Source organism: Diadema setosum, chromosome 11, assembly GCF_964275005.1.
Source record: "Diadema setosum chromosome 11, eeDiaSeto1, whole genome shotgun sequence".
Lineage (NCBI taxonomy): Eukaryota > Metazoa > Echinodermata > Echinoidea > Diadematoida > Diadematidae > Diadema > Diadema setosum.
Window position 1 is genome coordinate 5,687,100 of NC_092695.1, and position 16,246 is coordinate 5,703,345.

The following is a 16,246-nucleotide window of genomic DNA, read 5'->3' on the forward strand; positions in this document are numbered from 1 at the left end:
TGCTACAAAGTAAAGACATGCGGTAAATGTAATACAAATTATTATTCATCTCTCCATGTTGTTCAGCAAATCACTCTTAAAACAAACTTTGTCAGACTTATTGGAAGGTAATATCTAATCAAACTTGTGACAAGTTTCCTTCTGTCATACATAATTCAAGCCTTATCTATATTAGTTTTCATCAAGTTTTGGATTTAGTGAAATTACAGTCTTTTGCAGTTTCCTGATCCACATACAACGTAGCGCAAAGAGTAGAGAAAGAGGGAAAACAGAATTTGCATTGCATACTGCAAAGAGATGCACATAGTATGTTGAGCAAATAAAGCTTTTTTGAAGGGTGGGCATTGACAGAACTTCAGACTATCTCTAAAATAGAGGTTATTTCATTCCATTGCTTAAAGGGAAGATAAACCCTAAGAGCAATGTGGATTGAGTGAAAGCAGCAATATTAGTAGAACGCATTACTGAACGTTTGAAGAAAATCGGACAATCGATGCAGAAGTTATGAATTTTTAAAGTTTTGGCGTTGGAACCGCTGGATGAGGAGACTACTAGAAGTTATGACGTATGAGTGGACAACTATACAAAGAAAATATAAAGAAAATTCGACAAAAATCCATTTTTCATGAAAATTACAAATGCCATCAACTTGATACTGACATATGTTAAGGGTAGCAATTCTTCCCCCTGCTTTCTGAAAGCGGTCGGTCAAGTGCTCTTTCATAATGCTTGAAAAATGATTTTTTGTTGAATTTCCTTTATATTTCCTTTGACGTGTGGTCCTCTCATACGTCATAGCCTCTAGTAGTCTCCTCATCCAGCGGTTCCAACACCAAAACTTAAAAAATTCATAACTTTTGTACCGATTGTCCGATTTTCCTCAAACTTTCACTGATGTGTTCTACTAATGTTGTTGCTTTCACTCAATCCTCATTGCTCTTAGGGTTTATCTTCCCTTTAAGCAACTGAGGGCAGATGGCACAATGATACTTTGCTAGTTCACTGCCTCATGGTCCACACAGAATTCATGTGCAAACAGGGCGTATATTGACCTCTTAACCACTCGCTACACAAGCACGGGCAAGCGACAACAATCTATTATCCTGACTGGGATAAAGGAATCACCACAAAAATAAGTATCATTTCGTCGGCCCATCGGACCACAGAAACTGAAAACTAAGCCACAAAAGCCTCCATGCGGAAACCAGTCTCAACCCCATCTCCTTCTGCCGGTAGCTTGACCGCAACATCAGACAAGAAGGACGGATTGACGCGCTTCGTCTCTGCATTCTCTCCGGTTGCACACGTAAAAAAGTTTTAGGCACAAAAGGACGTACAAAGTTCTTCCTTGACATCACAGGCTGTTGTTTTGTGTTTTTTTTTTTCTTCCACCTAATTCAGTCTTTCTTCTTTTTTTTTTTCTTTCTCTACTAGTAAGAAAGTGCGGGCAAGTAAGTGATAATATCGCTGCAAGCAGCAGTGTGGGACGTAACGAAGTGCAGAGTACAGCATGCTAAAATGCCACGAGCACGAAGGCTGCAAGGGGTGTTGCCTCCTCCTTAGATAGCTGTGTTATCCATTTTCTCCTCTTCGGCATCGTGCCCCTCGAGAAGTGGGTATCCCGCCTTGAGCCGATCGCCATTTCGCAGCGGTCCCCACTCTACGGCCGGGGATGTGCTGGTCTGCCATCTCTGCAGGAAAAAAAGGGGGACAGATTGGGGGTAATGAAATAAAAAAATGATGATGTAACCTTCCACCTCAACTGTGCCTCTAGCACTCATTTTCAACCTGTCTCGCCACAGTTGATTCTATGTCCATTGAGGTATCATGTCCCACCACATGTCCCAAAATATTCGAGTCCATTTCCAGTACAAATTCAAGGCAAAACGTTGACTTCTGCCCTATCTATTTTCATAGAAAACAGCTAACTCTAAGTTCATCAAAACACTTACAAATGTCCGAAAAATATCAATATATTTCCTTGATGTGGTATAAATTATTGCTGCATATGCCAATCTACGCAGTTTATGAAATTTCATTTTACTGTCCTCAAGAAATACTACTGGCCTAACAGCACAAACTGATGACAGTTATGAGATGGATACATCAATTTTCTCAGAAACGCATTTCTCCAAATTCATTTCCTGTCGCAACGATGCTTCCTGTAATAGCAATTACACGTATATGCCGACAGGACGTGCTGAATACATCTTCTTCTCAAAACAATCGTGTCCCACAGGGCGGAACCTTCCTGTCAAAAAGTAACAATCCAAACCTACCTCCCACAGAGTTCCCTCTGCCTTGAAGATGAAGAAATAGATGAAGTAGGCAGGAATGAAGATCATCACCGAGACTGCCATGGCCCATCCCAGGGCTTCCCCGAAGGGAGGGTAGATGTAGTCATCGTCGTAAGTCAGCGGTTTGTAGGCCACGCAGAAGAAGATGAAGATGAACTGTTCGGTGTCGTCAGACGATGCAGAATGGAAGACAGACCAAGAGAGATAGAAATGTCATTAATGTGCCAGCTTGGTCTTGCATTTCTACATCTATGAGTATGGAAGCTTTGAATTGACACTTCATGTCCAAAGATAGTACAAGGTTGAACTCACATCAATGCTCACTTCAAATTGAACCAAAATGCACACTCAAATGGGCAGCGATGATGCCTTCACATCATACATCTCCACCGGAACTCTATACATTTTCTGTAAGTCGACCTTTTTTAGATGAAATAAAAATGAGTATGATATATCCTTCAATTCCCTTAAAAATCATTGAAGTCTTGCAATAGCAAAGAAATGGTGAATTTCATTCATTATTCCCAAAAGCACAGACCCAAAGGATATTTACAGTTCAGCCAGCGATCAAGTTCCCCCTAGATCGCGATCACGGGCGATCAGTGATCGCATACGCGATCATCGATTGTATGCAATTCGGCATACAATCAATTGATTGCGACATATCGCGTATGCGATCACTGATCGCCCGTGATCGCGATCTAGGGGGAACTTGATCGCTGGCTGAACTGTACAATACCTCTACATATACATCAATGGTAAAGTTGAGGTAATGACACTATTGTCTCCTCTTTGAGAGTGCATTTGATGAAAACTTTATCTCACGTTTGCATTCCAAATTTTATGAAAGTTCTACGACTCGGTACACTTCCATTTTGAAAATCCCACATCAACACGGCTCAGAAGGACACTGTCACAATACTGGTGGACTGATCAAAGCTTTTTTTTTAGATGATCTTCCTTGCATGCAGCCCTTCATCACTCTACTTAACTACTTGACATAAGGCTATCAAGCAGGAAAATAGAGAGGGGAGGGGGACCCTATGGGTCAAATTTACCACTAACACAGGTCAAGGGCATTGTGCTTCAAGTTCTTTTTTCTTTTTTTTGGGGGGGGGGGGCTGAGAAAGAGACTAGGGAAGATCCCCTGGGAAAAAGAATGGTCTTTATTCAGGACACATGTGTAGGCAGGTCAGTCATTCCAAAGGTAGCCAATAGATTACAACCACACCTGGGTTTTTTTGAGCATGGTACAATCTAAGAGTAGACATTTTCTTTTCTCTCATTTTCAGGCATTGTCTCTTTGGTGTTTTTTTGGTCCCCCAGCACATACACGCACACACATACCACGCACGCACACACACACACACACACACACACACACACATACACACACACACCTTTAAGTACTTGAGCAACCAGCAGCTGTATAAACAGGAAACGGTTCAGATGCAAAAACAGGGTTGTGGAACGAAACAGAAACTTGTGCAAACAGTCACAGCCGCCAAATAGACGCTGGATGGGACAAGGGGGGGGGGGGTGCAGATACATGTACCACCAGAGACTAACAGCACCGGATCCAATCTTCATAACGCACACCTGTCCCGTGCCAAATCTACGATGAACATGACTGCTGACCAATGCTATTCAAGGTTTTCAGATTGTACCCCGGTGGGCAGTGAATGAATTGGGCCACCCATACTACCCAGTCTTTGCATGATTTGGGGGGTTATACAAAGCAAGGGCTGGTGGCTCTAAGGAGGACGGGACAATTGGGTAGGCTAGGTAATTCTCTTACCGAGATCACAAAAGGTGCAATGAACATCCAGGCAATTTTCCAGTACACTGGGACCTCAAATCCGATCATGGCCTTAAGGTCATTCACAAAGCGTCCAACTCCTGTAAATTTAACATTCAAAATGGAGGAAAAAACACAAAATAAATCTGTCCATTTTGTTTCCAGTGTGACAACTTTCAGTTGTGCTGTTTTTACATTTTACAGGAGTCTTGACATAATGTAAATATGAGGTATATGTATAACAGATCTGAAATAACCACTAAACTCTCACAAGAAAAAGGAAAATCTGTAGGTGATCAAGTTTACTATACTGTATCATATTTAATATTTCTCATTGAAACAAAGGGTTTGAAACATTCCATAAAAGGTTTATCATTGATGCAATTATCATTCTGACATTTCACCCAAAATATTAATCAGCTAGAAACAACAAGAAGCAAAAAAGACCAAATAAAAAAAATCCAAAAAATCAAAACAGGAAATGTCTCTGACAAGGTACTTGTAAACATATAACTTTAATCTGAGCAGAAGTGCTCAACTTCAAACAAATCAATTTAATTAACACAGGTGGATTTGATTACTAGTAAGACTAGAGTTATTTGACATACTGGATGGGATAAAGAAAAACAAAGTAAACAAAGCAAATAAAGCAAATAAGCCACAATACCACATGGAAAATAAGGAGCCACTCACCATACACATATGAGATGACAATTGTCTCAAAGACAGCAACTGTCAAGGTGGTGAAAGTGCTTGCATAGTTGTCGATCAGTGTCAGCCAGTAAATTCCGCTCTAGAGGGGGTGGGGGAGGAAGAGGGGAAAATTTGAAAGTCGACGCCCTTTGCTCGACTTGTGAGCATCTTGTCGTGCATGGGTACAGACATTATGAGCTCTCGCTAGCAACTAACATCCTACTCTGGCTATGCTGTGTATTCAATTTCTGAAACAAACATCAGTAATTTGAAAAATAAACTAAGAATACATTTTACATTGAAGGAAGCAGATATACTGTAAACAGACTTTGCTACCACACTCTACCACTACCACCTACCATTACTACCATTACTATTACTACTACTACTTCCACTACTACTGTGTTCAATTTCTGAAACAAACATCAGTAATATGAAAAATAAACTAAAAATACATTTAACATTGAAGGAAGCAGACATACTGTAATGTTGAGACTTCTGCTACCACTACCACTACCACTTCCACTACTACTACTACTACTACTACTACTACTGTTACTACTGCTACTACTACTACCACTTCCACAACTACCACTTCCACTACTACTACTACTACCACTACCACTACTATTACCACTACCACTACTACTACCACTACCACTACTACTACCACTACTACCACTTCCACTACTACTACCACTACTACTACCACTACCACTACTACTACCACTACCACTACTACTACCACTACCACTACTACTACCACTACTACTACTACCACTACTACCACTTCCACTACTACTACCACTTCCACTACTACTACCACTACCACTACTACTACCACTACCACTTCTACTACCACTACTACTACTACCACTACTACCACTTCCACTACTACTACCACTACCAATACTACTACCACTACCACTTCTACTACTGCTACCACTACCTAACAATACCACTATTACCCTTACCATTATTACCACTACCACTGTCACCACTACCACTCACTACACCTAACACTACCACTCCTACAAATACTACATTTATATTTCCCATTCCTCTTACTTTTGAGCCTAGCTACAACTGTATAATGCGAGTCATTTCAGGGAGCATCACTTTTCCCAACCATGGATGAAATCTGAACCACAGCAAGAAACCCTAACAAGCTCAGCTTTAAGCTAACATTCCGCAAAGATGCCGTGTCCTCACCTGTGTCACGAGGAGGAGTCCGATCCAGAAGGTGAAGAAACAAATCAGACCAGTGAGGAGAGTCTTTCTCCCTCGCATCCACGGCACGTTCTTCTCCAGGATGTCGTAGAGGCCGGTGACAACCGTTTCCACGTCAACAAACTGTACATTGGAAGGAGCGAAGACGATGAAATGTGTGACGAAAATCATTAAAAATCCTGGCAAAAGTTATACATTTTCAGTTTTGTTCATTCCATCTGCCCTCTTTAAGACAGCAACTCCGTGTAATAATTTGTGATATCTCAGAGAAAAAAAAATTGACAAAATTTCACATTTTTTCCCCCTGAAAGATGTCAAGAGAGCACTTGACTTACTTACTCCAAGGCATTGAATTCATGATTTGCTGTAACACATTTCAGCAGGGGTCACAGAAAAGGTACGCATGTTTTTAATCAAAAAGACTATAGATTTGAAAATGGATTGGATTTAAATTAATATCTTTAAAGATCATTCTGATACTGCGGCATCTCAAATTAATAGCATTCCTATCTTGAGAGGGTAGCACATGGGCATTAGCCAAATTTTAACACATTTGTAACTTTTTGAACATATGATCCTATTTCCCTTCAACTTTCACTGAATGTTCCTCTGATCTTTCTGCATCCTCTGAAGCCACAAAATGTTTGATGAAACGTCCCCACCATGTCTTCCTCTGTTTACATCCACAGCAGGTCTCTAACCTGTTGAGGACGGTTTGATTTTGCTACAACATGCATTTCCCATAGACACTTGCCCGGGTGTACTCGGGACTCGTCCTCAACAGGTTAAGCAACAACAGACCTGGCCCCAAAAGCTACTCCTCTTCCCTGTGTATTAGTTCACCCACACACCTGTCTATTACTTCTGGGCCCCAGCTCACAAACAGTCTCTACGATAGCAACTCTTGCTCCAACAGCAAGTGTCATGGTAATGACCAGAATCCTACTTCCTGATTGGCTGTTGCTATGAGAAGTTGCTATTTTAGCAAGTGTTACCGTGTTAAAATCTTTTGAAGAATGGGACCCCGGTCAAACATCCCTGCCAAACTCACCTGACTGTCCATCCCGATGGTGATGAACATGAAGAAGAAGAGCACGGACCAGAGAGGGGCCACCGGCATGCGGGCCAGGGCCTCGGGGTACACCACAAACACCAGGCCGGGACCTGAGCACAGGGGAGGCACAAGAGAAACAAACAAACATGGATGAATTCATGAATGAAACTGCTCAACTCTGGCCAAGAACTAGTGGCACACAATTTGTGCATCATAATTAGGCCATATATGCACAAAATTTGGTAAGTCAGAAATCCCATTCATTCTCCTTAAGCCATATCCTTTCCCCTCTTCCCCCTCTGAGGGATCTTCATAAAACTGAACATGCCACAGAAACCTTCTACTAGTATTTGATAGTCTACGACACGAGTTTCAAGACATTTAGTGAATGCCCTACTTTTGTCAGGAACAAAGTCTGCAACTGGACTGGTCTTCTAATGAAACCTGACAGGAACAAAGGAATCACTTTCTCTCTTTTCTTTTGATTGGTATTATGCATAAACCCAAATCCGTGTAAGGCATACATCATGCTTTCAAATAGTGGCTGCTTTAGACCAACAATAGGAGATGCTTGCAACTTCATTCATATCCTTCCAAGTTTTTATCACTGGTAAAATCAAGAAGTGGGTCACCATTGTAAAAGCAGGGCACTCTTAAACTGTTTCAATACGAACTGTACTCATAAAAAGAAAGAAAGAAAGAAAGAAAAAAAAAACAGCAATGAACACCCCCCCCCCCCCCCCCAAGGAAAAAAAACAAACAAACATAACACTAAACCAAACATGACCTTTTTTTTTTCTTCTTCTTCTTTTTGGAAACAAGCCAATTGTTTTTTAAAGCTACCTTAGCATACAGGCATACACATGATAAATCTGTTTGCCCTTTTTTTTTTGTTTTTTTAACTGCTATACCCATATGTAGGTCATTTTCAGGGTAAACACTGGGTCTGTGGTTTTGTTTACTTATGGCAAATTATCAAATTTGTTTTATAAATATTTGCACAGCATACCATCAAAAGATTAAGATAAATTTTCTTGAAATATTCAGGCGTTCCTACAGCCATTTTGGAGCTTTAAAGAGATGGCATAGATTTCGCCGAGTTGGCTGGCTTCAGGTTTCCAACTTTCTTTTTTGTGAGATGAAAACCCCTCATGAAATATGAAAGAGCATACAATTTTCAGAGGAATTCAAAGTTTATTTGATGAAAATTGGTTTTGAAATGGCTGAGATATCCAAAACAAAGTGATCCTATACAATGTGGGACCAATCTTTCTTTAGGGTCACTTTGCTTTCCTTTGTTTTTGGATTTTCAGCCATTTCAAAACCGATTTTCATCAAACAATCTTTGAACTCCTCTTACAATTGTATGCTCTTTAATATTTCATCAGTGGTATTGTAATTACCTCACAAAATGTTAAACAGCTGAATCCACATCTCAACCAAAACTATACCATCCCTTTAAGACATAGACACTTAAGACAGGAAAGCATTGTGTGAAGGCAAAACATAGAAAAGTGCAAACATGTGCCGGAAAGTGTAACTCGACTTCCTACTATCAGCAGGGATTCAACACGAATAGGACAGTGAACTTTCAAAACGCAAAGTCAGCAGTTTTATTGTAGAGCCAAAAAATAAAAAATAAAAAACCCGCTTTGTGCTAGACCCTCCTTTGTTGGGTGAATAATGACTTGTATGCCAAGCCCTCCAGCAAAGTAAAACTCATGATACTGACACAATGCCTAGGTCACACAGTTATTATCATCCATTCTTTACACTGCCAGTAAAAAATTTGTTTATTTCATTCGTTTTCACACACAACAACCCTGCAGCAAAGTGTATCAATTCATTCTTCTGGAAGGTGAGATACATTAGTATCAGACGTACCTCGGTGCAGCACTGAAATTTTGAATTTTGGTGGCTCACACAAAGTGATGACCTACTGAATGAATGATAAAAAGCTGGTTGACAGCTTTCTTTGTATGTTCATGTGCCCAATACTCTCCCATCCCCCCCCCCCCCCCCCCATCACTATCCACGTGAAAACTTTGCACTCAAATTGTTTCCATGATACAGCTTAGTTTAAATGCTGAAACACTCTTCTGGTACTGAAACCTTATTGTGACTTTTAAAGTACACGATGATTGATCAGAAATAAAAGGCATTTGCTTGGTCTATCATTCGTGACTTATTTGTCCTGTTCAAAAAATCCTCCCTCCAATGTAAATAAAATTTAGGGCAAAACATCTCTTACTACTTCAGTAAAATCCTCTGGCTTGAGAGAACAAACACTTATCTCTAAGTGTCTCCAGGGAAAGAAGTGATAAAATAGTTAAAAATATGACCGTATTTGTTATTTGGCTTGACCATCAGGCATCCCCCACCCCCTGTACATTACAAAAAACTAAAGCGACATCAACAAAACCTTTGAACCTGTGGTGGGGTCAAGTACATCTCCGTTAACGTCCAATGGCAAACATCCAAAATCCACAACCAGGCCTCTGAACTTTTTTTTTATGGTCAACACACTTCCAGAGGCTCAGAGCATTATGCAATCTTGGTATAGATCAAATGCAAGCCCCTCTTCACATAACCCCCCACACATCACATATCCATCTCTGCAAAGCCAGCACTGAACTTAATTCGATAGAGTTTGCGCATGGCTAGGAAGGTCACATGTCTTCACAGTTGCAGGTAGACTTGCTCATTTCCCCCTCCCCCATTATTGTTTTGTCTATGTGGGTGTGTTTCGTCTATGTGGGTGTGTTTCTGTTTTTTCCACACCTCTCAAATATCTGCAACAAATCAGTTTATGAAACTCGATACATGTCATACTTTGGTTGGCTCATATTTGAGCCTGTGTGAAGGGAGAGTTCTTTCTACTTCTGCACATTGAGTGAAGGTTACAGAAAGACAATGCTGCACTTATTTGGCCACACGACTTGTCGTTACTTTTCATTTTACCAATGTCTGAATGTTCTTTCTTCCCTGCTATCAGTCATCTTTTGAGACAGAATGCAGAGCGAGAGAGAGAGAGAGAGAGAGAGAGAGAGCACTCAATTTGCAGAGATTACATAAAAAAAAAAAAAAAAAAAAAACAGAGAAGAAAGACTTACCTGACGTAGCAACTTTTTCAATGGGCAGGCCCGAGTCGTAGGCCATAAAGCCAACAACCGAGAAGATGACGAAGCCAGCAAAGATGCTGGTGCTGCAGTTGAGGATGGCGATGATGATGGCATCCCTGCAGAACATGCAAATATTTGTCGGTTTATTGGTCGCATTTCCCTTTTGTAAACGTCACAAAATTTTGCACGGTCGTATAATGTCTCCCAATATCATATACGAAATCTTATGGTAATACACCTTACAGTCTATGAAAAAGAACTGAAAACCTAACCCCATATCGCTCGAGAATGCACTCCACTTTTGAAACGAGACTAACGATTGGATTTCAGGGATTTTAATAGATGCACTGGAAATCTTTAGTACTGTTTCCCCCTCTATCAAAACGAAGTTTCAAGTTTTCTCATTCTGAAGAAAGGTCTGAATTGCCTACCTCTAATAATATTTTCAGGGTTGCAAAAAGGGACACTCAAACTTCTAACCATTAATACCTGTACATTCACTGCTGTCTGTGATGTGACTACAGCAGGTCAGAAACAGATTTACCTCCAAACAAACCACGTCTCAAAAACAAGATTTCTGTATGTCAATTTAGCATTTTTTTATTACATTTTTTTTTTCTTTTCCTATTAGCTTTTTTTTTTTTAACACAGGAGTAAAAGACTTTTCTTATATTTGAACCCTTTGTCTTGTTATTCAATGGTTTTAATATACAAAATTCTTTTACTGTTCTACATTGCATAATCTGTCATTTACTTTCAAATTATTAAAGGACAAGTTCACCTTCATTAACATAAGCATTGAGAGAATGCAGCAATATTAGTAAAACACATCAGTGAAAATTTGAGGAAAATTGGACAATCGATGCAAAAGTTATGAATTTTTAAAACTTTTGTGTTGGAACCGCTGGATGAGGAGACTACTAAGGCTTGTGATGTCATATGAGTACAACAGTATAAAGAAAATGTAAAGAAAATTCAACATATTTTCACTTTTTTCGCATAATAAAAGAGCACTTGACTTGCCTCTTTCTAAAGGCAATGGGCATAATATTACCCATAACATACATTGTATGTCGGTAACGAGTCAAGGGAATGTATACTTTTTTCAAAAGATGAAATTTTGTGAAATTCTTTTTATATTTTCCTTGTATTGTTGTACGCATGTGACATCATACACTGCAGTAGTCTTCTCATCCAGGGGTGACGGCACAAAAATATCAAAAATTCATAACTTTTGAACAGATTGTCCGATTTTCCTAAAACTTTCAATGATGTGTTCTTCTGATACTGCTATATTCTCTCAATCCTTATGTTAATGAAGGTGAACTTGTCCTTTAAAATCATTCACTTTCATTCCAAAATCAATGATGGCAAGACACACAGACTTCCAAATTTGTCATCTCTCCCTTTAACCCAGTAACAATGAAAAGAACTATTTGTTGCACTTGAGTCTCATTCTTTTACTGATGGGAGTGAAAGAATGCAACATTGTTGTGAACTTTGGTGGAATGTCTTTCACGAACAAAAACCCAATTCATCCTTGGAAGAATACCAACATTGGTCGTGAACTTTGGTGGGAATGTCGTCGTTCACAAACAACCAATCATCCACACAGGTTTTACCATTGTATTTTGGGTCATGGCACTTGACTTTACACAAAAAGTGCTTGTGTCTGTAACAAGAGTATGGGTAGGGTGGTTCCATCCTAGTGGCATTACTGAGAGAATTGCTACAGTTCATAGATAGGAATTGGATAGGAAATTCCTGACATAGTTACCTTGGGACTCTAGAAAATGTTGAAAAAAAGAGTAAAGATAGGGGGGGGGGGGCTTGTAACACGACACTCTATTACATGTGAAAGACTGCAAAACTAAGATAATTATCGCTAACATGATCAGACCACATAATGTTAGAATGAAATAAAACCGGGTTGACTACTCTTCCTTCTCCCATGACACTAACTGCCGTCAAAACATGAAAATAATGAGTTTCAACAATATTCTCAGCCAAAGTAGCAAGTGAAAAAATTCTCATTCTATGTTCTTCACTGTACCAAGAGACAGAAAGAATGGTGGCTTTGTTACAAGAGACAGGGCGGCCAACGTTCACCCATAAAAATTCAGAAGAGCAGTGAGGAAAAGTGCTTGTGCCTGTAATATGAGTTTGGGTAGGGGTGGTTCCACCCTAGTGGCATTACCGAGACAATTGTTTCAGTTCACACACATGCTCCCAAATTCGTCGCCTCTCTCTTTACTGAGCATGTATCCCAACAGGCAGAAAATAATCGAGACTGTTCTGCATAAAACCATGCGCTGCTTTTTTTCTTAGTATGCTTTCTCGTTGCTTTAATCCTGATCCTTGCATTTTGGTATCCCAGCTTTGGCAAGACACGACATGGGAACCAATGAGGTGATACACTTGCCCCCTCAACTCTTGGCGAACACTACTACCAGACAGCACCCCCTGAATCGCATATAGTTTCCCCTCCCCTTCCCTATGTGGGTTCAGTAATCTGGGCTCTGAAGGGGTATTTGGCCCATGGACATTCTCTGAATAGTCTCACACCCATGCCCAAGGAGGGGTTGGCGTCGCCAAAAGAAGAACAAACGTAAGACACAGGAATGTTGCAGCTGTGAGACATTTCAGTACCGATGATTGATGGGTCATGCACATGTCTCCTGATAAGTGAGTTCCACCCCCCCTCATCCCATCCCCCCCCCCCCTTTAAGTCTTCTTATCTCCCCCTCTCCCCACCCTTTCCCGTTCTGTTTGGATCATAGCCCAGAGAAATGCACTCTTGTATTGCTGCGTACTTGTAGAAGTTGTTCTGGAACTTGTTGTAGCTTGCCATGGTCAGGAGACCTCCCCAGGACGGTCCTAGGGAATAGAAAATCTGGGCAGCAGCATCCTTCCATACCTGCGAGGGGAGTTCAGACATGACAAAAAGGAACATGAAGGACTTTGCTCCCTGCAAAACATTTGGAAATTCGGTGTAATATCTGTTGTGGGATGAAAACGTTGGCCGTAGGTACTGGCAGTACAGTGGCAGGTGTATGTGTGAACTGATCGAGGGTCAAAAGTACTGTTAATTCCTGGAGGGAGGCATTGGATCTGGGTTCTGCTGATACAAGCATTACACATCACTTAACATCATTGACGGGTGTCCCCTTTCTTTCTAACGTCAGTGTACATCTTCTGAAATATTGTAGGGAGTACATTTTTTTCTTCCAAGTCAGATCTACATGTACTTGTTGATTTCATGGGACCTGCATGATCCCCCAAAAGAAGTTCCTTACAGCTTGCCTAGTGGTGCTATGCTAGATAGAGTCAAGTTTACCTCTGGAAAGGCATTTTAATCATGAAAATCCTGGGTAATCTGAGGCCACCTTGGCAAAAAGTTACTGGCAGATTGCATTTTGTATTAGGATGGTGCGGGTACTTCAATTTTGTTGCATATCTTGTGCTCTCCACCAGTTTTGTGATATTATGACTAATACCTGTGTAAGGCTTCCACTTGAGCAAATAAGATAATTTTTACTCCCTTGAAGGGTTCTTCAGTCAATCTTGACTGGGCCCTTCTAAGAGTTTCACCCCCCCTCCCCTTCAACCCCACCCATCCACACCAAGCCCTTGCCCACTTAAGTTCGAAAACTCACCCTTGGGTCGCGGAGGCGCGTGAACTTAGGGGAGATGTAGTAGAGCACTCCATCCGCCGATCCTGGGAGAGTAACACCGCGGATAAGCAGAATCGTCAGGATCACATAGGGGAAAGTAGCTGTGAAGTAGACAACCTGGAGAAAAAAAAAAGAAGAAGAAAAGAAAAAGCAGGAAATTATTGAAGCAGCTTGCAACTCCATGACGAACAAACTACAACTGTTTATAAAATAACATTAGTGTCTGCCTGTGAATGTTTCTCCAGACGTCTGTTGGAAGCAATGTCAAAAAGGGGCAACCGCTTTCTGACTGCTAAAGTATGTTTCGAGCAACATCAATGTGATGAATGACTTCAAAAGATATCAGAAATTTTCTTTCACACACTGCAGTTGTAACACATCACACAGAAATAAATTCAAGTAATATTCTTGATTACAAACAGAGATTTATCAACTTCCTAGCGAGGAGGAGAGAAGGGGAATACTTTTGAAAAGAAAAAAAAATACTGGGCCTCTAATTTGAGCAACAGGAAATAAGAATAGATTTATAAAGGAATTATGCTTGGTATACCCCAACGACAGTGTTTTTTTTTTTTTTTTTTTAAGGGGAGGGGGCTGCTAGGAGTCAGTGGTATTCCCTTTACTAAGAAGAATCTAAAATGTATATGAGGGTGCTTCATTTCTTTTTTCGATATTTCTGTTGATTTTTTTTTAACCATCCAATAAAAGTAGGGAGGTGGGGCAGATACAGCCCTTTCTTATCCTCAGTGGCACCCTTGTTCAAGACAAGAAAGGGGTGTGTGAAAATCTCCTGCACCCCCACACACCCGCTACAGTTTGCTCAGCCCATTGCTTGTCAAGTTTTATTCAGGCACCCGTGCGTAAGACATCTCATTCATGTCTGACGCGACACGCACGGCCAGAACAATGCAGCAAGTAGCATGCTTCATACACCTGTTGGCCTTGAGGGGAGACTACTAGTAAGTCATGCGACACTCGGCGAGACACCCTCCCAGGGTCCTCCGCTCTCGCTGCTACCCCTGACACTGCGTTCACATTGTCCCCCGCGCCGCGGGGAAAGTCCCGAGCTGTGGGACTTTCTCCTCCAAAACCATAATGTGAACGCTCGCTGGGACTTGTCCCCTCGTCCCCGCGAATCAAGTCGGGTACGGGGACAAGATTTGGAGGGGAGAGTGACCTTGGGGCGAAATTGATAGCGTCCAGCTGTGGTCATCAAATGTGCGCATGCGCTATGCCTGGCAGAGCTCGCCCCAAGCCCCAATTGCCCCCACAGCTCGGGGACAGATGAGATACCAATGTGAACGGTCAGTCGTAAAAAAGATAAGATCTCTTGAGGTTGTCCCCGCGGCGCGGGGGACAATGTGAACGCAGTGATAATCTCCCCGCTGCATGTCACACCCACTTTGGGAACATGACATTTCGCTTGAAGGGTCAGGGTGTACGTGTCGAGGCACTTTTGCTATGAGGGGTACCAGCTTTCACTTTGCGCACCTTGCCTACACCCACCGGCGTTCAGGCTGACAGTTTCTTTCCGATTCAGAACGCATGTCTCGTGAAATCGCATGTATTGCCTCTCGGCTTTGGGAATCCAGTATTTTTTATTCACGATGATAATGACACATCATTCATGTCCTTTCTCCTACAATTAGAACTAAATGAAGACATATCTGACTCCCGATAAAATTGTTTGTTTTTCTTTTCCATTTTAAAATTCAATTTCAAAAGTCAATTTTCAATTTCATCCTGTATTTTTGAGTGTTATACCTTCGAGTTCGACGCATATTGACTACAACCACTTTGACGAGTTTGATATTTTGATAAGGATATTAACAATTCAGACATGTAAAAAAAAAAAAAAAATCTCATGGGTCTTCGTGGTAAGGTTTTCTCTATTTTGTTCTCGGTGACAGTTTAAACATGACCGACAATTTGTCAGACCATGCAGAGAAGCCGTGATGTTGCATACACTTGGTCATGATCAGCAGCAGTGGGACCGCTGTTCTGTGGCACAATTATGCCTGTATCCCCCCCCCCCCCCCTCATATCTCCCGTCGACAATATCACTTTAAGAGATGGCGAATCATTAATGTTCTGCTATGCAACATGCGACAGACCTTCGCCCAACTGCTGCAGCGGCATTACGTAGCGGACAGAGACAGGAATAATCATATTCCCAGACAGCGGCCCGCGCAATATTGATGAGGCGCATCTGTCGTCTGGTCAAATGCCACGTGGTCCCCGCGCCTTACAATCGCGCACGCACCGCACGCATACATTATGCAAACAGTTTTCAGTTTCATGTCTATATTTACATACACTGTCCCTTACAAAGAGCGCAAATAGCATACTTCGGAAAAATGAATTACTGTATTTGAGAC

General features: G+C 41.2%; 1 protein-coding gene across 1 annotated transcript in view; it reads right to left on the bottom strand.

Annotated features, from left to right (window-relative positions):
• Positions 1-954: 954 nt before the first annotated feature.
• Positions 955-16,246, bottom strand: part of LOC140235229 (sodium- and chloride-dependent glycine transporter 1-like) — a 58,397-nt gene continuing 43,105 nt past the window's right edge. Inside the window, exons 6-14 of the mRNA XM_072315262.1 lie at positions 13,851-13,985; positions 13,008-13,111; positions 10,186-10,310; positions 7,070-7,182; positions 6,001-6,141; positions 4,789-4,888; positions 4,096-4,196; positions 2,280-2,453; positions 955-1,691 (exon numbers count right to left, since the gene is read on the bottom strand). Coding sequence (XP_072171363.1) covers positions 1,560-1,691; positions 2,280-2,453; positions 4,096-4,196; positions 4,789-4,888; positions 6,001-6,141; positions 7,070-7,182; positions 10,186-10,310; positions 13,008-13,111; positions 13,851-13,985 — 1,125 coding nt within the window. The 3' untranslated portion in view covers positions 955-1,559. The remainder of the gene's footprint in view (positions 1,692-2,279; positions 2,454-4,095; positions 4,197-4,788; positions 4,889-6,000; positions 6,142-7,069; positions 7,183-10,185; positions 10,311-13,007; positions 13,112-13,850; positions 13,986-16,246) is intronic.